The sequence below is a fragment of the Aulonocara stuartgranti genome (assembly GCF_965226115.1).
Source record: "Aulonocara stuartgranti genome assembly, chromosome: 7".
NCBI lineage: Eukaryota > Metazoa > Chordata > Actinopteri > Cichliformes > Cichlidae > Aulonocara > Aulonocara stuartgranti.
This window is the reverse complement of record NC_138945.1, coordinates 16,726,120-16,746,246: the sequence shown is the minus strand read 5'-3', so window position 1 is coordinate 16,746,246 and position 20,127 is coordinate 16,726,120. Positions and strand designations below refer to the sequence as shown.

Here is a 20,127-nt window from a genome sequence, read left to right as displayed (position 1 = left end):
CACATGGTGTGCTGTAATCGGCTGTGAAACTACTGTAAGTAAGGATGACCATTTGGAGACTGAATAAAAAATTGTGAACATGCACTCGTACCAAATAAATAAATAGGAAAGCTGTGGCTGTACCTAGAAATTATTTCCAAGTTTAAACGCCTACTGGCATAATAATTGATGTGTGGTTTGTAACGCCCAAATCTCTGTCGATACTTGACTATCTCTAGTGACATCGGACCATTTAGTGGTCAAGCAACCGGAAATAGAAAAACTCACAACCGATGACGATTTGACTCCACCTCATGATACCATTTAGCAACAGATGAGCAGCGCTTCATGTTCATTTTGTCGGGCCAGAGTGAAGCACAGCTGCTGCCGTGGTTTCCTGTACTTCACTGTGTAAATGTTTGTCGGGGTTGCGGTCCGTCCCTCCGTCCCTTGCACCGTAGCTGGCTGAAACCGTTAGCGGCTTCCTCATCCAGAAACACCCCGCGTGAGTCAGTGCTGCTGCTAGTTTCTGCGGCGGTTTCGCTATGGATGTGCTGTGGATGATACCGCTGCTGCTGCTCATGATTATTCCGCTCCTGATGTGCACCAGCAGCACGTTTGTTTTTTATTTCAAAAAGTTCTTTTACGTGGCCTGGATGATGGTCTTGGCCCTCATCGGTATACCTCTGTGCATACTAAAGAGCGGAGGCAGAGACATTGAAAACATGAGGTGAGTTTTGCAGAAATGTCGCTCGCGGCGCCATCTGACAGCTAGCCCTCGCTAGCTCGTTAGCTGGCTAGCAACCGTGGTTGTTTATATTGAAGCATTTGGGTTTTTACTCTCAGCAAAAACAATAATGGCCTCATTGTTGCGAGGAGTTAAGTTGGCGTTACAGCAATGTGGCGCAGGAGGTGTTTCCTGCCAAACTGTGTGAAATTTGAAATAAATAAATAAGCAGAAAATGAAGAAATCCCTAATGCAGTTTTCTTTATCATTCGTATGCTACTATTAGCTCGCTTGGCACATTGGCAGTAGCGGCGTGTGGACATTAGCTAAAAATCAGGGCGCTAATGTGACGTTGCGTTCATGCTGGGTTAATGTTTGGTAAATCTTAACGCCAGAAAAGCAATAATATCTTTAGATGACGGATATTTTCAATGTATTTTCTGCAGGCACTTTCTTAGAATCCCAACCCATACAAGTATCCACTAACTTGTGCCCTCTGAACGTGTAATCCAGCACTGTATCCGCTCAATTTGTCCTGTCTCTTTAAATCTCTCTCTCTCTCTCTGTGTGTGTGTGTGTGTGTGTGTGTGTGTGTGTGTGTGTATAAAGGAGTGACTCATTTATTGAATCCATAGTTACTAGTAGTGCTGATTTAACTTTATATTTCTGTCTTATTCCACCTCATTTCATTTCTGTATTTTATGTATATAAGTTTAGATTAGTTATTTATAGTTGGTTTACACAGCGTTGTGTATGTATGTGTAATGTGTATATATAGACACGTGTGTGTGTGTGTGTGTGTGTGTGTGTGTGTGAGTGTGATTTACATTGCTGTGCTTGAGAGCCACCATCTACCGGAACCAAATTCCTTGTATGTGTGTGCACATATATTTGGCCAATAAACACGATTCTGATTATCTGCCTCAGTTTACATCTGTGTTGGGGGCAGAATGTTAAACATTTTACACCTGACACCAAAATCAGTCACCAAAACTGATCCTTACTGTAGGAATGTAACACATCTTCAGTGTTGGTGTTCACGTTGTAGGGGGTGTTGTTGTGTGGTTGGTTAAATCTAGTCAGTGGTGATGGCTTGCTGCACACAAATGACTGCATTTCAGTAATTACCCTGAAGAGACAGATGCCAGATGGCACTTTCCCCTGATTGGAGCTGGGTTACTGAATAGTTATGAGACCCATCCTCAATGCAACCTCACTTGGCCCTGAACTGCTGACAGCAGCAATGTCGGTTACAACAGCAGACCTTACTGCCTCAGTGCTCCAGGAATAACAATGTCACAGTCATGTTAGCTGTGCCAGTGGTGTCATGTTGCACCAGTGTACCGTTCTATCAGTGCAGAGGTTATCTGGACCGGTTGTCTGTGACAAAGTGACCGAACTGAGGTCAGACCTTAGATGAATGAATAGACTTTTTGGATGGATATTTTACACGGCAGACAGGACTGGAAGAGAGAGCATTGTAATTCAGAGGGTTCTGTCACCTAAATTTACTGTTACACCAAAGCCTGAAGACTTGCTTTCCAGTCACTTTACCTCTGAATTAAACCTGTAGGCCACAGCAGGTATCCCTGAGTTCGCTCACTCAATAACATCTGTAAAGCATCAAGTTACAGCTTGTTGTGCTTTCATTTCTTGAAACACATCCATTAATTTACGTTTAATTGAAACTGTTTTATCCGTCACTTATGTGAATGGCTACTTCTGGGTAGAGCAGGGCGATATGGCCAAAAATATTTATCACGATATATATTTGAAAATTTGCGATAACGATATAACTGACGATATAATTGATGCGAGACAAAATACAACTCCACAACATTACTAGCACAAAAAGACAACCTTCCATTTATTTTCACTTAAGAAGCTGGTTTTTATGTACATTAAAGCTTTATAAAAATGTAACCGTGCAAATGCAAATTCCTTGCTGACAGTTTAACCAAAAGGCATTTCCAGTAGAAATGTGCTGACATATCCTGAGCATAACCATGTATAATATCCACTGAAGTTAAAAAGAGGTGCTTTGCAACATTAAACTGCAGTGTGCAGTACGTATTTTTCGGACCATAAGGTGCACGGGATTATAAGGCACATTAAGCGAAACAAAGCAGTCAGATAAATCAAACTTTATTAAACTCATTCTTCTTGCTTCCTCCACTTCTGTACCATTGATTCATTAATGTTGAATTCTCTGGCAGCTGCTCTATTCCCATGTTGTTGCAGTATATTAATGACTAACCTCGTATTGTGGATGGATTATCTCAGTTGTTCTCCTGACTGAAGTTTGGTCCGTTTACAGCATCCTGCCATGCGATTGCATTTGTCTCTAACCATGAGGAACCTTCAAGCTAACTTTTATAAGTGGAAAAGTGTTAGTGTTCGTCCTCCAGCTTCACTGTTTATGTTATGCTAACATAGCTGTGTCGCTAGCGATCACGTAGCACATCATTATATACCAGCTAGCCCAACTTCAGTAACCCTACAAACGTCACTGCTGTTTAGTTTCCTGTCTTCATTTATGTTGGAAGTGATAGCAGAGATGTACGTTTGAATTTTTTCAGAAATCTCTCAGTCAGAACATGCTATATCATGCTTGGGTAACTAGCGAAACTAGCGAGCTAACTTCCGCTAGCTTCCTGCTAACTTCTAACTCCGTTAAATGTAATAAATTTTGTTTTAATGGATGCCTGGAAGCTAAACTTCATAGTTACACCTGGTAAAGCAGCAATGCTGATCGTTTTATTAAAGACGAAAGAATTTAGACAGTTTTTAACTCTAAGTGATGCTGCAGTGTTGTTTGACCTGAAGCATACAGAGTTTAGGACCCAGATTACTCCCAGATTTAAGAGCATCTTAGTCCGACAAATACGACAATAACGATGGCCGCTTGCATGTTCTGCAAAAAAAATGTGCTTTGTTGTGTATCTGATGGACAAACACCAAACCAGTTCCACATCACGGAAGTTGCACCATTTTTACAAACCAATTCTGGTTCATCTGTTTCACTCAACAATCGGCCATGTGCGTATGAAAACAAAGGCACTGCGCATGCGCGTTTTACTCCCATTCTATCGCGATATTTCATTTTCCTATCGTTGCCTAACATTATACCGGTATTACCGTGAACGGTATAATATGGCCCAGCCCTACTTCTGGGTATGGGTTAGTTATTAGGTAGGATCTCATGACAACAGATAAAGGACGGGTTTAGTTTTCTCACTCACAATTGCATGAGCTCATGTTCTGTGCTGTGTAATGGTGTCGAACATCAGTGGGAGATTAGTGGCCCTGTCTTTTTCGTAAAGGAGTAATATTGCCACTCAACTTACTGTATTGAAAACAACCAGTTTTTTTTTTTTTTTTTTGCCATAGTATTTCTGATGGAAGTAATTGTTAGCTCTGTCACCCTGAGACTGTGATTAGATGCCTGTCCTTTGGACAACCTACTGACCTTAAACTTGTGAGTAAACTCAATAAGATTGGCAGTTTTACATTTTGGCAAAACAGGTCAGGCTGACCTTTGGAGTGGCCACATTGCATATGATTTGTCCTCTTGTTCAAATTTGATTGCACTCTCAGGGTTGCAGATAATGAAGTGAACCAAAGTAAATGCTTAGTGGACTGATCATAAAATATAATTCAACAGCGGTCACTCATTACCCTTGAACATAGAGTTGCTGCAACACTATATCGTTGCATAACCTGTGGCTTTTACTTCAGACCGAATGTGTTATCACTGCACCACTATGTTGTAAGATAACCAAAAGACTACTCTAGTTTAAAGGTTAACAACATTTTTCCTGTAGATTACCAGTCAAGCGCAAGTGGAAACAAAGTCTACTACAGTCATCAGAAGATAGTGCTGAGAAATAGCGTACCACCACTTACTACTTTATATTTTGCTTATAAGGAGCCGGACTGTGTTGCATTTTTATTTAGAAGTGGTTGAGTAATGGTTCTGCCTGAAGGTTGCTTAAAACATAAAAAAGGGCACCTGTTATGTCCACACATTATAACTTATCAAAGAACCAATTTTAAATTGTTCAAATGGTGAAGAACGATTGTCTAAGAGAGTTTAGGCTATGTTGAAGAATAAAGCTGGTCATACCAAATATTAACTTTGCAGCTTGTTAGAATTGTGCAAACTCAGTTGTTTTTTTGTTTTTTTTTTACTCTTTATGTTGTAGTTGCATGTATGCTTGCACATTTCAGTAAATACAGTACTTATGTCCTATATTTCCTACCAAAATCTAAAGACATGAATTGTGGTTCAAGACTTTTTTTTTTTTTTTTTTTTTTTTTTTTTGCTGTATTTTAGTAAGAAACTAGGTCCAGTGTATATTTGAAAAAAGAATAATCTGGTAGTTCTTTTTTTTATTTTTTTTTTATTTAATTTTTAAAGTGTAGAGTAGAATCACTATAAAATTCTTAAAAGACTGCATGTGAGGCCTTTGTCAGCAGAAAAGGGTGTGAAATTTATAAAAAAAAAAAAATACAGTTAAAAGTATAAAAAATTTTGCCCTTCATATTTTCCAAAGCCCTCTAGCAAACCGAACTGGAGTCTTTGCTGGACCAATTCTAGGTCCTGAGCCTTATGTTTGACACTCCTGCTTTCGAGTTGGCAGTATTGAGTTGGGATGTGCCTAAATCCTTAAAGCTGCTCCTTCATGGCACATTATTAGCATTAGTGGTGTAGTTTTAATGAGTATGTGTGGCATCAGATGCACGTTATGGCTGAAACTTGCTCAAAGATGGTTTTAAGTAGTTAGGTAGATGTTTTAGTCCATCGACACATTTTGTGTACAGTCATGAAACTGAGCTTAAATGAAAGCAGAGTTGAAGGTGAGTTTGGTTCCTGTAATAGCTGGTTTAGCAAGAAAACTACCCCATGTTACAAGAAGGATAGTTTGTTGTTTTTGTGACAGCAAACAGAGGGAATATGATTCAGGGATGAGCAAGGTCTCTTTTGTAAGTATTATGTATAGTATTATGTATAGCCTCTTCCTGAGGCCGGATTGGTAGTGCCTCTGCTCTTTTTCGGAGAAATTTCATTCAGATTATTGACAGAAGCCAGTTTTAGTGTGTCACACAGCTAGTTTGCTATCCAAAATTAGTGGTACAGTTTAGCATGGAGAATGTTATGGGAGTATGATTGTTCAGCTGCAAATGTAAAGTAGCATTTGCATGATGTGTGAACTCTGCCTGAGCACATCATGGTTGTTAAGAATCACACTGAAAGTTTTCCAAGCCAAGGGGCACCTTGGATTTGTCTTAACAGAGGTCAGAGCTGTTATCATGTTTGTGTCTATAAAGGTTAAGCTTTACAAGTCCCAATAGATCTCATCTGGTGGATCAGACAGTTTCAGGCTTTTAATAGTTGCAAGGGGGAAAGAAAAGCTTTAAAAAAATGGTTTTGTTAGATCATCAAATCACATTTATAAACAAGCACATGCTGACTAACAAACAGCTACAGTAATCACGTCATTATTGAACTTGAGTAATCATGCACAGTGCAGCCCAAAAAAAACCTTGTTTCTGTTGAATTTTTTTTCTTCTTCTTCCCTTTTTTCCTTGTCCATTGCCTCATTGCATCAGCGAACCTCAGGTCACGAATGCCCTGACAGTAGGGCTGCACGATTTTGCATAAAATGAGAATCACGATTTTTTTTTGGCTTAGAATTGAGGTCACGATTCTCTCACGATTTTCTTTTCCAATCCATCCATCTTCATCCGCTTTATCCGGGGCCGGGTCGCGGGGGCAGCAGCCTAAGCAAAGAGGCCCAGACCTCCCTCTCCCCAGCCACCTCCTCCAGCTTATCCGCGGGAATACCAAGGCGTTCCCAGGCCAGCCGAGAGATATAATCTCTCCAGCGTGTCCTGGGTCTGCCCCGGGGCCTCCTCCCGGTGGGACATGCCTGGAACACCTCACCCAGGAGGCGCCCAGGGGGCATCCTTGTCAGATGCCCGAACCACCTCAGCTGGCTCCTTTCGATGTGGAGCAGCAGCTGCTCTACTCTGAGCCCCTCCCGGATGGCCGAACTTCTCACCCTATCTCTAAGGGAGAGGCCAGCCACCCTTCGGAGGAAGCTCATTTCTGCCGCTTGTATCCGCGATCTCGTTCTTTCGGTCACTACCCACCGCTCGTGGCCATAGGTGAGGGTAGGGACGTAGATCGACCGGTAAATTGAGAGCTTCGCTTCTTTTCCAATATAAATATTTATTGCACTTATTAACTGCACATTAACTTCGCAACAGTTGAAACTGAACATAAAAACAATAAATAATCATAAAAACAACAAATGTCTCACGTTTTGTTGTTGCCGCAAAATGTTGTACTGCTTGAAATTCCGTCTCCACCGTTGCTCGACGCTGCGAGTATAGAGCAGGTAGTGCAACAATAGAAAAATAGTTGCGGGACGGCACTGTGTAGCGTTGGTCTAGGGTGTTGATCATTTTCCTAAATCCCTGGTTTTGCACAGTGTTGATCGGAGCCATATCTTTGGTCAGGTGATAAGTAATAGCCTCCAAAATTTCTTTGTGCCTGCGGGAGTTCGACGGGTATAGGGAAGCGCTGTATAAGGTTCCCGTTATTGATGTTTGGGTGGTTGACCGGGACGGATTTTCTCCTGTCACTTTTTCGTCATCTCTGACGTGCTCTCCGTTGTTTTTTCCCTGCTAATTTTAGCATCACACAGCACAGCTTCTGTATCACGTGGTATAAGGCTCCGCCCTTGTCATTTGTTGAACAGGAAGAGTGAGCGCTTGTTTTCATGCAGATTACGTCCCGGATAAAAATGCGGTACAGTCGTCGTTTTTTTTTTTTTGTTTGTTTTTTTTTAAATCGTTGTCATTTGGAAATGAGATCGCACAGAAGTATGAATCGAGATCGCGATTTTCTAACGATTAATCGTGCAGCCCTACCTGACAGTTTCTAGTAAAATTTCCTTGTAACATGTTTTTTTTTCTTTTAACCCTAACTGCAAACAGATTACTTTTTTGTGATACTTGGAGAGCGCTCCCATGGAAGCCTATAGTTTTGTGAGTTATTGTAAGGTCAAAAGACGGCTGCTTTTGTTGTTGTCAGCAGACTAGCTCTGATAAACGAACTCTTCACTACCTGCCTATCAGAGTAAGACAGATAGTGACTATCTTGCAACGAGATAAAAAAATTAAATGTTCAGATAAATAAAAATGTGCATCTACTTTGACTAATCACAGCCTGTGTGTTCTTTTATGTAATGTTTGTCTTGAGGCAGGTGGATGAACATTGCTTTGTCAATGGTTACTGGAGCGTTATACTTGGTGAAAGTAATTATTTCCCCAACCAGGAAAAAAAACAATGCTTAAAGGGGTGTTGAACATGATTAATTTAGCCTATGTGTTTAAAGATAGTTGTGATTATATTGCCTGACACATTCCGCTTTTGTTTCTACCTTTCACAGGGCTTTGGTTAGTAATATGCAATACACTGGCATCATAAGTAACCAGTACATACTCACTGTATTTAACCTTTTTCTCTCTTTTAGGATCATCCGTTTCATGGTTCGACACGTCAAGTATTTGCTGGGTCTTCGATTTGAAGTGAGCGGTTGGGAGCATCTGCAGACCGAGGGTCCCTATGTCGTCATCTCGAACCACCAGAGCTCCCTGGATGTTTTGGGTGAGTCTTTTAGTGCTTCTCTGAAGACGGACGTTTTTGATATTGATTTAAATGCTTTCAAATACAGTCATACAATCAATTTCTTTTGGCATTTTAGCAAAAAATATAATTGGTGAAGCAGATAGAAAGGGCATGTGGATAAAGAGAAGGGTGTGCAGTAAAGGTCCAGCTGGCTGGGAATTGCTGGGATCCTGCTTGGGGCATTTGCACCCATGCAGGATGTCTTTACTGCTCTGTCACCAGGTAGGCCTGTTTGATGACACACTTAAAGGTTATTTGAAACACATTCAACTCTCTACTTATAAATGGTCATAAACATCAGATTGAAACGTGTTGAAAGTTTAGCAGTGACAGCGTGTCTCATCTGTTTCTCACTATACACCGACTTTTAATCTGAGAGGAAGAATGAAGCAAGGCAGTCATGCGGACGGCAGATTTGTCTCAGCTGTAGTTTTTGTGCTTTTAAGCCCTACAGACTCAAGAAAACAAACCAAGAGTAGGAAAAAGAGAGAATCCTCACCAGGGAAGAGTTGTTTTACAGTGAGTCCAGTTCATCCTGAGCAACTTGATACCAGATATGATGCATGCGGTCCTGAACATTTTAGCTGGAGGAGCAGCATTCCTCTGCAGTAGATGCATGAGTCCCAGATGGAAGAATTGTACCGTTAGGTAGGGCTGGGCGATATATCGAGTTTTTTAAAAATATCGATATATTTTCATACGAGATATAAGATGTGACAATATCGTTTATATCGATATAGTCTATGTTACGTTATAATTATACTTGTGGAGCCGCAGGTTTGCCTCTCTTTCGTCCACTTTTGTCTCTACGCAACGTTACTCGGCCTCGCCTCTCCTGCACTGAACACAACTCCCCCTCCCCCATAGCTTCACCTGCAGGCAATGACAAGATGAAAGCGGAAAATCTCCGTTAGCGAGTTACCGTGCGTGGGGCTGGATGGCGTCAACGTGTTAGCGAGCTAACCGCGCTAACGAGCTAACTGCGCTAACGACATGCAGCCCAGAAGGGGCTGCACGGCCTAAAATCCTTTCCTTTTCTCAAAAATCGACAGTGCGCCTTATGTATGAATTCTGGTTGTGCTTACTGACCGCGAACCGATTTTATGTGGTACACAGCGCTCAGCAATCTGTCAAAAAATGTTTTAATATGACTTTGGTAAAATGGTAAATGGCCTGTATTTATATAGCGCTTTGCTAAGCTATGGAGCTGCACCGCTTGATGGATTGTCAGAGGATTACGGCTACCGGGGAGGAGCCTCGCGGAGTGATACGTACTGTGTGTGTATAAGGACCACAAATGGCACCTGTTCAGAGAGGTGGTGCAGCTGTGAAATCTGTCTCTTTGTTATTATGCTCAGCGTCTATTAGTTTACGTTTTGACTGCACAATTGTGAGCTTTTTGTTATGCACAAAAACAACATTGTTTTCTTTTATTTATGGACCATGGTTATTTAATATATGCTGATAATTTATTTTTGAGTAATATCTACGCTGTATGTAAATAAAAGTGCCCGTGTGACATCTGGGACACAGTGTGACTAAGAACTCTCTTTTTGTTCTTAACTTATGGCTTTAAAAAGAAAAATCGAGATATATATCTTATATCGCCATCCAGCTAAAAAATATCGAGATATGAATTTTGGGTCATATCGCCCAGCCCTACCGTTAAGCTCCAACCATGGGAATTTTTGAATCCCACCTTAATATACGGTACATGTGACAAATCTCTACCTCATGACCTAAAGTAGGAAAGGAAAAGCTGATATTGAGCCTCGTCGACTGATGGCTAATTTAATGTCTGCTCCAATCACACAGGCCGAGAGACCAATCAGGGACCCAATAGGGCTAAAAATGTATTTACCTACTGGCTTTAGGAAGGCGCTTTTGTGTCTTGGTGAAATTGAACACAAAGAGGTTTAGGATTACTGTGATTGCGCTGGTCACTAGCAGATTACTCTCGTCACCTGTACATTTTGTAAGATGGATGATGCCAACTTGTCTGCAAACAGTTGCCAACTATTCACCAAGCAGTTAAGAAAATTTGAATTGTAAACACAAACTGAAAATAGGAAAATGTTGTGCTTTTGGAAATGTGTTCAGTGGCCCAACTTTACTTTGGAGGCATTTTGCAGCTCCAGTTTATCGCTCTTCTTCAAGTTTTACTACCAGTCTGTGGTTAGTTCCCCGGTATCTACAGACAAGTTGGCTTCTTCATGCAAACCGCTGGCAAAACCACAAAATATGCATATTAAATAATACAAGAACGAATCTTGAATATCAGAAGAGTTCATGTCACCTGTATTCTGGTCAGCATGTAGTGATAGCTAAACTCAAGCCTGTGTGAAAGCACAAAAGCAACCAGCTAACTGGTACAGATGTTTGCAGTTGGCTCAGTTCCTGCACATGTAGTAACAGATGCAACTTGTTTTTGTGTCAAACTTTATCCTTGGTCTCTCCTTTTGAAAGTCATATACTACTATCTAGAGCAGGGCGATATGGCCAAAAATATTTATCACGATATATATTTGAAAATTTGCGATAACGATATAACCGACGATATAATTGATGCGAGACAAAATACAACTCCACAACATTACTAGCGCAAAAAGACAACCTTCCATTTATTTTCACTTCAACAAGAAGCTGGTTTTTATGTACATTAAAGCTTTATAAAAATGTAACAGTGCAAATGCAAATTCCTTGCTGAAAGTTTAACCAAAAGGCATTTCCAGTAGAAATGGGCTGACATATCCTGAGCATAACCATGTATAATATCCACTGAAGTTAAAAAGAGGTGCTTTGCAACATTAAACTGCAGTGTGCAGTACGTATTTTTCGGACCATAAGGTGCACGGGATTATAAGGCACATTAAGCGAAACAAAGCAGTCAGATAAATCAAACTTTATTAAACTCATTCTTCTTGCTTCCTCCACTTCTGTACCATTGATTCATTAATGTTGAATTCTCTGGCAACAGCTGCTCTATTCCCATGTTGTTGCAGTATATTAATGACTAACCTCGTATTGTGGATGGATTATCTCAGTTGTTCTCCTGACTGAAGTTTGGTCCGTTTACAGCATCCTGCCATGCGATTGCATTTGTCTCTAACCATGAGGAACCTTAACGTTAACTTTTATAAGTGGAAAAGTGTTAGTGTTCGTCCTCCAGCTTCACTGTTTATGTTATGCTAACATAGCTGTGTCGCTAGCGATCACGTAGCACATCATTATATACCAGCTAGCCCAACTTCAGTAACCCTACAAACGTCACTGCTGTTTAGTTTCCTGTCTTCATTTATGTTGGAAGTGATAGCAGAGCTGTACGTTTGAATTTTTTCAGAAATCTCTCAGTCAGAACATGCTATATCATGCTTAGGTAACTAGCGAAACTAGCGAGCTAACTTCCGCTAGCTTCCTGCTAACTTCTAACTCCGTTAAATGTAATCAATTTTGTTTTCATGGATGCCTGGAAGTTAAACTTCATAGTTACACCTGGTAAAGCAGCAATGCTGATCGTTTTATTAAAGATGAAATAATTTAGATAGTTTTTAACTCTCAGTGATGCTGTAGTGTTCGTTTCACCTGAATCTTACTGAGTTTAGGACCCAGATTACTCCCAGATTTAAGAGCATCTTAGTCCGACAAATACGACAATAACAACGGCCGCTTGCATGTTCTGCAAAAAAAATGTGCTTTGTCGTGTATCTGACGGACAAACACCAAACCAGTTCCATATCACTGAAGTTGCACCATTTTTACAAACCAATTCTGGTTCATCTGTTTCACTCAACAATCGGCCATGTGCGTATGAAAACAAAGGCACTGCGCATGCGCGTTTTACTCCCATTCTATCGCGATATTTCATTTTCCTATCGTTGCCTAACATTATACCGGTATTACCGGGAACGGTATAATATGGCCCAGCCCTACTACTATCATTATTCTATGTCACAATGGTTATACATAACAATTCCTTTTTTTCTGGATCTAAGTAGCTACTATTTCTGAGCCGTACTCCAATTTTAACGCTCGTTCCTTTGTATGCAAACAGGAACTGGGGAATATGTAAATAATGACAGCTACATTGTGGGTTATGCCATGCGAAAACACTTTGTGATCAGACTGCAAGATTGTCTGCGGCAGCCGTGATGGAGCCAGACTGTGATCTGGTCTCATCCTGTCACAGTTTAGTTCTTCTCAGCCAGCAAACAGTGGAGCAAGACTTTAGCTGTGCCACCATCTACAGCTTTATAGCTCAGTTCATTAAGGGAAAGTCTGCACAGGCTACTCACAACTTATTGGAACCGAATGTTAAGGCCTTCCAGGTGTATCTCACTTTACACTCCCACCTACTTAAGCAACGGTCACCTTTTCTGGTTTGTCAGACAGGCAGTAGGCATGTTAAAACTAGGCCAATTGTTAGATTACTGCATTCCAGCTTTGTGTTGGTACACAGTGCTTGTCAGAACAGAACAGTTTTCACAACCTCTGTTGATACAGGATCACATGCTGTTTGCTTCTCAGCAAGCTGAATAATACAAAACCTGGTGAAGAAACAAAGCACGGGCACAGAAAGAACCTGTTACATTGGTATGGGTTTTTAAACATTCTTTACATACTGATCACTTACTGTATGAATGAAATGTAGGCCTCGCAGAACCCTGTCTGAGCTACACACTGGTCGGAAACAAAAGCATGTTGTAGAAAGGCTTCGATTCCTCTTTTATTTATTTTCTTCAGCTTGTATTGTTGATAGTTGAGATGTCTTTTAACAGTATCTCATTCTTTCCTGTTCTAAACCTGAGTGTTGAGGGACGGTTTCTCTCCATCAGTGTGTGGGGGAGAGGGTTTTTCAGCACCGGTGAGTGATGAGGGCAGGCTCAAGGCCAGGGTAGTGATAGCAGGAGGAGAGCTAGGCGTCTAATTAGCACTGACAAAACTCAGCATGCGGTTTGTTTGGCGTCCAAGTTGCCATGCCGACTGCTTCACCCCAGCCATTAGGAGATGCTGATCCTAGAGCAGATGTTATATTAGTTTCTTCACCTTTCTGAGCTGCTTTTTCAGCTTGGTTTAAATGCATCTGCTCACCTGCTGTTTTCAGAGTAACATCTTATAAAGAGATAAGACAAAGAGGCCAAAGCATGGATGTTTTCATCTGGTCACTGATCCTTCTCTGAATGAGCTCCAGTCAAAAGGCAGAAACATGTGATTTCAGTTTGGGTGTTATCCCCTTCTAAGAAAGCGCCACTTCAGACATGTAGCGGTGCTACAAATATCCCATTCTGACCACTTATCAGGGTTCATATCCAGCTCTTCGTGGAGGTGGACTCTCTGCTTTGAGAGGGCGTATTTTTAAAGTCTCTATGGTATAAGTGCATTGCATTTGGGGTATTATTTAATGACTGAAAGGAAGACAATTTATTATAGTACAAGTTCTTATTGACTCTCTGTAACTTGTCATATTAGCAAACTTTGAAGCTACAAGCAGTTGCTCGTAGAAAGCTGTGCGCTTAACTGCAATGTCTTTAACTTTTATTTTAATTTATTATTTTTATATTTTAGTTTTAAAAGTAGTTTTTGTGAAAACTGTCACCACAAGGTGTCACCGTTTCACTAGGTTGTAGTATAGCATTACATTTTAATTTTTTTATGGACATTTGAAATATGTTTAATTTTGAGAAACTGCAGTCTCTGTGCTCTTCTAGCTGCCAAAATAAGTCGGGTGCGTGTGATAGAATCATGAACTCTTTACAAGTATTGAGCTAACATCTGGTATATCTCATTTTGGACACAGCAGATTGGACTTACTGCACCATCTTGCGGTTCAAAGTGGTATTACATGGAAGTACAGCCAAGCCCTGTTTGTACTACAGTTGTCTCTCATACACTGCACAAAGACATCTTGGAAATGGAAATGATGAGCTGTTGTTTCTTTGCCAAAACCAAAAAACCCCACTATGTACATACAGTAGCTGTGATGGTTCTAAAAGTTTCATGATCCTGACGGTTAAGTCTCGTTTTGTCTCTCAGGCTTGATGGAGATCCTACCAGACCGCTGCACCACAATTGCTAAGAAGGAGCTGATCTATGCCGGTACAGTGGGCCTCATTTGCTGGCTGGGCGGGATCGTCTTCATCAACCGCAAGAAGACGAGCGATGCCAAAAGCGTGATGGCTGATGCCGCCAAAACCATGTTGGACGACCAGGTAACCTGCCTCCAGTTAACACAAGAAACATCTTCATCTCAAGGTTCTGTTGTAGTCTTTGTTAGAGAATGTGAGCTGGTTAAATCAACCTTGTCTTATGACTTTCACAGATTCGTCTGTGGGTATTTCCAGAGGGAACCCGTAACCAAAATGGCGACCTGCTGCCCTTCAAAAAGGGTGCTTTCCATCTGGCAGTGCAGGCACAAGTAGGTTTATTTATTTGCTTTAAAGATCTTAAATCTTACCTTGTACGTAGAGTGAAGGAGCGTTAGAGCTCTTCTAGCTTTTTGCTTCATCCATACATGTAAACATCCTGTTTATTCTCTTTACTCTGTCAGGCTGTGATGATTCTGTTGGTATTTCAGGAAGCTTCTGCCAGCTTAGGGTTCCCAATAGTGAGGGGGCCGATTCCAGACATGTGGGGGAGCTAGCAGACTTATGTGGGGCAAGACTAAATTATGAAATCATAATTTAGTAGAGAGCACAGCTTGCAGCCAGGTCATTTTCTATGATATTTTTTCGGCATTGTGTTTGACACAATGCTAGTGCGCTCTCACAAAGTGATTGGTGGGACAGCAGCAGACATGACCTCCAGTTCAGAATGGCTGCAGCTCAGCTGTGCAAATTTATGAGCTTTATCTCTGCGTGCATGCAGGTGGGAGGTCTCTGTTCTCCAGTTAATTCATATTTTCATAGCAACACTCGGGGTCAGAAAGGTGGGATAAATTACACATACGCAAAAAGAAAAACACTCTCGAATGAGACCTAGCCATGAAGCTACAACGGTGTGTGCATGTGTGAACCCAGATTTTGTAACTTGCAGCTGAAGATCGATATCAGTCGGGTTCAGATATGCACCAGAGTCTGCAAAAATAAAGCCCTGCTGCTCCTCGTTAGAAAACACATTAATATTTTGGTAAGAGGTTCTTACGCTTTAGAGCGCTTGCTAACGCATTCTCCAAACAGTGTTTAGTGGATGTTAACAAAAGCACTTTGTTTGCATTTGAAGTGCCGGAGTAACTCCATTTGAAATGTGTTGAATACAGTCTGTTTCATCTTTCCCTGATGGCTTTTTTCTTCTTCTTTTTTACACACTTGAGACTGTTTCTCTCTCTGCATTTGCTTCTGCTGAGTTAGGCCAGCCTTTTCATTCGTACCCGGCCGGCCAGATTGAGTGGAAACAGGACAGCCCCCAGGGGGAGCCGCGTTTGGCTCAGTCAGCCCCGCTGAAGGGCCACTCGGGGCCTTGAGACAGAGCAACTCGGCCTCTATTAGCGGGAGTGGAGGAGATGGAGAATGCTTGTGTCATGCTGAGTTTGTGTGTGTTTGAAGAAATGTGCTGCTGGTTTAATCAGGCATTTCGGCCTTTTTTTGATTGGTTTAGAAAGCATTTCCTTTTAGGGCTTCTTTTCTGTCTCTTTTCTTATTTTTGCCTTCGTTTTTTTTTTTTTTTTTTTTTTTTTCTTCCAGGTACCCATCATACCTGTCGTTTTCTCCTCCTACAGCAACTTCTACCTACGGAAAGAAAAGCAGTTCAAATCAGGTAACTGTCCTCAACTTTTTAATTTGTGTTGGGTCAAATGACAATAACATTAAAACAACAGCTTGATGTTCCCCGAGACTCCTGACTCTAAAGTTTTTTGGGGTTTTTTGCCCCTGCAGGAATCATCAGATTGAAGATCCTTCCAAAGATTGAGACAAAGGGGATGACTTCAGACGATGTGGCATCCCTGTCTGACAAATCCTTTGACCTGATGCGCGCTGCCTTCCTGGACATCTCTGACTCCATAACCCGGAGCAACGGGCCCGTAAGGCACTGAACATTGATCTTCCACCCGCCCTCTGTTTTTTCAGCCCCATGTCTGAGATCCACCCCTCCCCAAGGCCCCCCCCACTCTCCGCCCCAGGTTGTCCCACCGCCTTCAGGAAACAATGTGACACAAGTCTTTTTGTGACGAAAGCTCTTCATGTCTAGTTGACGCCTGGTCCGGTCCACCTCTGGCCTGAGCACACAGCACAGTCAGTCCTGACCCTCACTGTCGCAGCAGCAGCTGCTCTGCACTTTGTGAGCGGAGTGACGGACGGCGAGCCGAACAGTCTGGGTGTGTGTTGTTCATGCATGCCTTTTGGATGGCTCTGTCCACCTTTCATCCTTGCTTTGGAAATCTCAGCTTTCTTATTGTCTTACTTTATTGCTGTTTTCTACTTTTCTTTGGTTTTTTATCTTCACCTGCTTTTGTTCGTTTTGCCTTCTGTTCAGCAGATAAACTTTGCGGGGTGGTTTTTTTTTTTCCTGATCATAAATGTCAGTGGATATTTATGTTTTCCTCTCATGCTGCCTTGGTTTTAGTTCTCTTCGGATGCTTAAACAGACATACACAAAATCAAAGTACCCCATCTCATTTCTTTGCTTTTAGTTCTTTTCTGTTTCTCCCCTTTATGCATTCCAGTCTTTTGCCCAAAGACAAAAATGAGTGCGGGTCTCCACAAAGTGCGGAGCGTGTGGAAGGAAAGGACACCCACGACTTTCTATAGCTCTGTCGCTCTAGATTGAACTCTGTATCCACATTGGCTCATCAACCCAATGACCAATAGCTCCATGACACGCTTCATGATGTCAGAAGGCAAGGAATGCAAGATACCGTGTATAACAACAGCACCCATCTGTACTGGATTTATGGACTTCAGTGAACTGATCAGTTCTCAGTGTCGTATGTTGGTGTATCCCTGTACATTCTTCCAGTTTGTCTCTCTCTCCAAAAATGAATTGAAGCAACCGGTCTGCAGCAAGTGTCCTCCAGCAGTGCTCTAAACTCAAACTCTAATTTCACACTCTTGCTTTGTTGTTGTTGTTTTGTTTTTTCAGGATCACCTTTATGCTCCTACTCATATACAAAGTGTCAAAAGAAGTGAATTCTTTAAGTGCAATGTCCAACTGTTTCAACGTTACTACTGTTCCAAAGTGCGAGCTACCTGCTGTGCCATGACAAAGATGTTTTGGGAGGTTTCCAATGTGCGTGGGGTGGTTTATTTTTGTTTGTTTGTTTGGGTTGTTGTTGTTTGTTGTTTGTTTTTTTTGTTTTTGTTTTTTAATTACTAACCCCTATACGGTCTACTTAACTGGTGACCCCTGAAATTATTTAAGGCATTTCTTGCCATAAACAGGGGGAGGAAACCTATGAGATGATTTAGATCTCTAGTATTTGTTCATTTATTAGGATTAAATCAAGGAATCCCAAAGTACTAACAAACTCAAGGATCTAATGACTGAAGATGTGTTATGTTGATTGGGTGTGATGGGAAGCCTGTTTTTTTTTTTTTTTTTTTTTTTTTTTTTTTTTTTTTTTTAAATCCTATGAGAATAAGTTATTATATTTAGTTATGATGTTCTGATTATTTAACCTCACTGGAAACTATTAGATTATTTAAACAGGAAAAAGTGCAAAAATTTGGCCTGAATTTTGATTGTTGGCATCATTGGGTGAGTTTTGGTTAAAATGGATTTGTTGTATGATTTGTACTGAAAATGTCTTCGGACCACTGACTGAACCGCTTTCGTTTACACCCAGGTCTTAGTTTCACTTCGCTCAGAGTGCAGCCACAAAAATTATTAATTCTGCCCATCAAACACAATCTGAGAATGTACCACAGCATTCAGGACAGTTGTTTGTTACTAATTGCAATTTTTGAAAAAAATGACTTTTGCTTTCTTTATTAAAACTGTGACGTTGCTTTGCATGTACTTGGCATCAAATGTAGGTGACTTATTGGGTTGAGCACAAGGCATTAGGCTTAGTCTAACCTTGTTGTGCGCACTGACCTCCTGAGGAGCTCATGTGAATGGATTTATGGATACTTTGGTAGTATGCCCTGCTACGTGCGTTGCTGTTCGTAGTTGAGTGCACTTAGTGAGCCCTGCTTTGGTGACATGTGAGAGTCTGATTTCAGACAAGTTCCTAATCCAGTTTGGATCATAAGCCCTTACTATTAATCAATACTAATAACTCACCAACCTGTTCTCTATTATTATTATTATTCCTATTATTTTATGATTATTATAATTTTTTGTTATTTTTCTTTTTTCTATTCTTTTTTCTATTTTTTTTTTTTTTTTTTTTTTTGGATGGGGGGGGCTGTCTAAGACCAGTTTATACCTTTGCAGCAGGTGTTTCGAATGTTCAAAAAGCACTCTACCAAATCGGTTTCTTTCCAAAAACAATCTATACCATATACATTTATTTAGTGGAGTGTGCTATCCATTTATTCCCTGTTCATTGTGTGTGTGTGTGTGTGTTGGGGGTGTTTTGTACAACAGATTGTGATTTGTTAGCTTTGGCTAACAGGCTCTGCAACAGTCCTGCCTGTTTAATTCCCCCCCCCCCCTTTTTTTTTTTTAAATTTATATATATAAAATCTTTTGTCTCCCCCCCCCCCCCCCCCCCCCCCCAATAGGGCCGTTGTTTACAAACTAATATGTAAGATATTGGAAAATATTCAAAGTATTCTTAAAGCACTTTTCATGCCGAGTTCTCGTGGGCAAAAAAAGTTTGTTTTCACCAAAGCTATTAATGTGTAATTTAGATGGATATGAGAAACAGAGCTGACATCCTGCAGAGCCGTGTGTGTGTGTGCGTGCGCGCGTGTGGCCCTTTATTGTATGTGTGTACATATGCACACATGGTATAGATGCCCATTATAAGTATCTGGTTAATATTTAATGTAGTGTTCTTGATTTCACATATTCTGGGTAAATGTGAATGCCTTGCATAACATTAAGTAAATAAATTCTTTTTGTTTTTTCTTAATTGGTCGTGTACTGAAATGCCTGTCTTGCCCTCCTCTGGGACTCATTTTAAAATCAACAGTGGAAAAGGTACTTACTGTATGAGACTCGGCAGTAATGGCTTTAATCTGAGGCACGACAGAACTTAGTTTGTTCCAGCTGTTTCTAGAAGTTCTCAAAGTTCACCGCACACCATCAGACCAGATCCACACATAAGCTTCGTACAGTTGCAGCAAACTACGCTCCGACTTAAAGTTGGGGCATAACGACCTGGAGGTACTTTGTTTCTATTTTCACTTTCTGCTACTTCATATTAATATTCCACATTAACTCTGTGACATTTGACTGCGTGTTTGCAGACATGTTGCACTGTGAAGCACAAAAAGTGTTCTGAGACCTAAAACCTTTTAATTTCATGGAGCAAAAAGGGGGGAAAAGACATTGCATTGATGTACTTTTAGGGAATTATGAATTTTCTAGAATGATTTCTGATTCTAAAGCAATGATCCCATTTATCTACAGAAAACAATCATTGTACAAAACTGTATCTATGTAAAGCATCATTTCTCATAATGTGGACTGTAGATATTTTTTTTCCAAATCCCATTTTTCCTGGTGTGCTTTTACTGGAAGTATCTGAATACTTTTACCACTGATTGCAGTATTTCCTGTACACACATGAGGTCAGCAGGTTTGTAATTGCACTCTTCCATCAGCATTGTAGACAAGCTCA

At 40.9% G+C, this 20,127-nt stretch overlaps 2 protein-coding genes across 3 annotated transcripts in view; both read left to right on the top strand.

Annotated features, from left to right (window-relative positions):
* LOC309711816 (uncharacterized protein) overlaps nucleotides 1-20,127 on the top strand; it is a 304,239-nt gene that overhangs the window by 238,535 nt on the left and 45,577 nt on the right. The gene's annotated exons all lie outside the window — the stretch shown is intronic.
* agpat2 (1-acylglycerol-3-phosphate O-acyltransferase 2 (lysophosphatidic acid acyltransferase, beta)) lies at nucleotides 81-19,416 on the top strand. Of its 2 annotated transcripts, none has more exons than XM_082541192.1 (6): nucleotides 81-709; nucleotides 8,251-8,384; nucleotides 14,436-14,611; nucleotides 14,722-14,817; nucleotides 16,082-16,154; nucleotides 16,274-19,416. In XM_082541192.1, exons 1-6 carry the CDS (start codon nucleotides 525-527, stop codon nucleotides 16,429-16,431), a joined length of 822 nt encoding a protein of 273 aa, XP_082397318.1. In that variant the 5' UTR covers nucleotides 81-524; the 3' UTR covers nucleotides 16,432-19,416. The 2 variants fall into 2 exon arrangements, with proteins under 2 accessions (XP_082397318.1, XP_082397319.1); XM_082541193.1 differs by having other exon boundaries at nucleotides 83-709; nucleotides 16,117-16,154; nucleotides 16,274-16,411.

Bases quoted from the DNA above. Each gene is read 5' to 3' on its own strand.
- agpat2 (XM_082541192.1), top strand. From the start codon at position 525: ATGGATGTGCTGTGGATGATACCGCTGCTGCTGCTCATGATTATTCCG. The intron at 14,612-14,721 runs GTAACCTGCCTC...TGACTTTCACAG, and splicing joins AAACCATGTTGGACGACCAG to ATTCGTCTGTGGGTATTTCC. The intron at 16,155-16,273 runs GTAACTGTCCTC...TTGCCCCTGCAG, and splicing joins AGAAAAGCAGTTCAAATCAG to GAATCATCAGATTGAAGATC.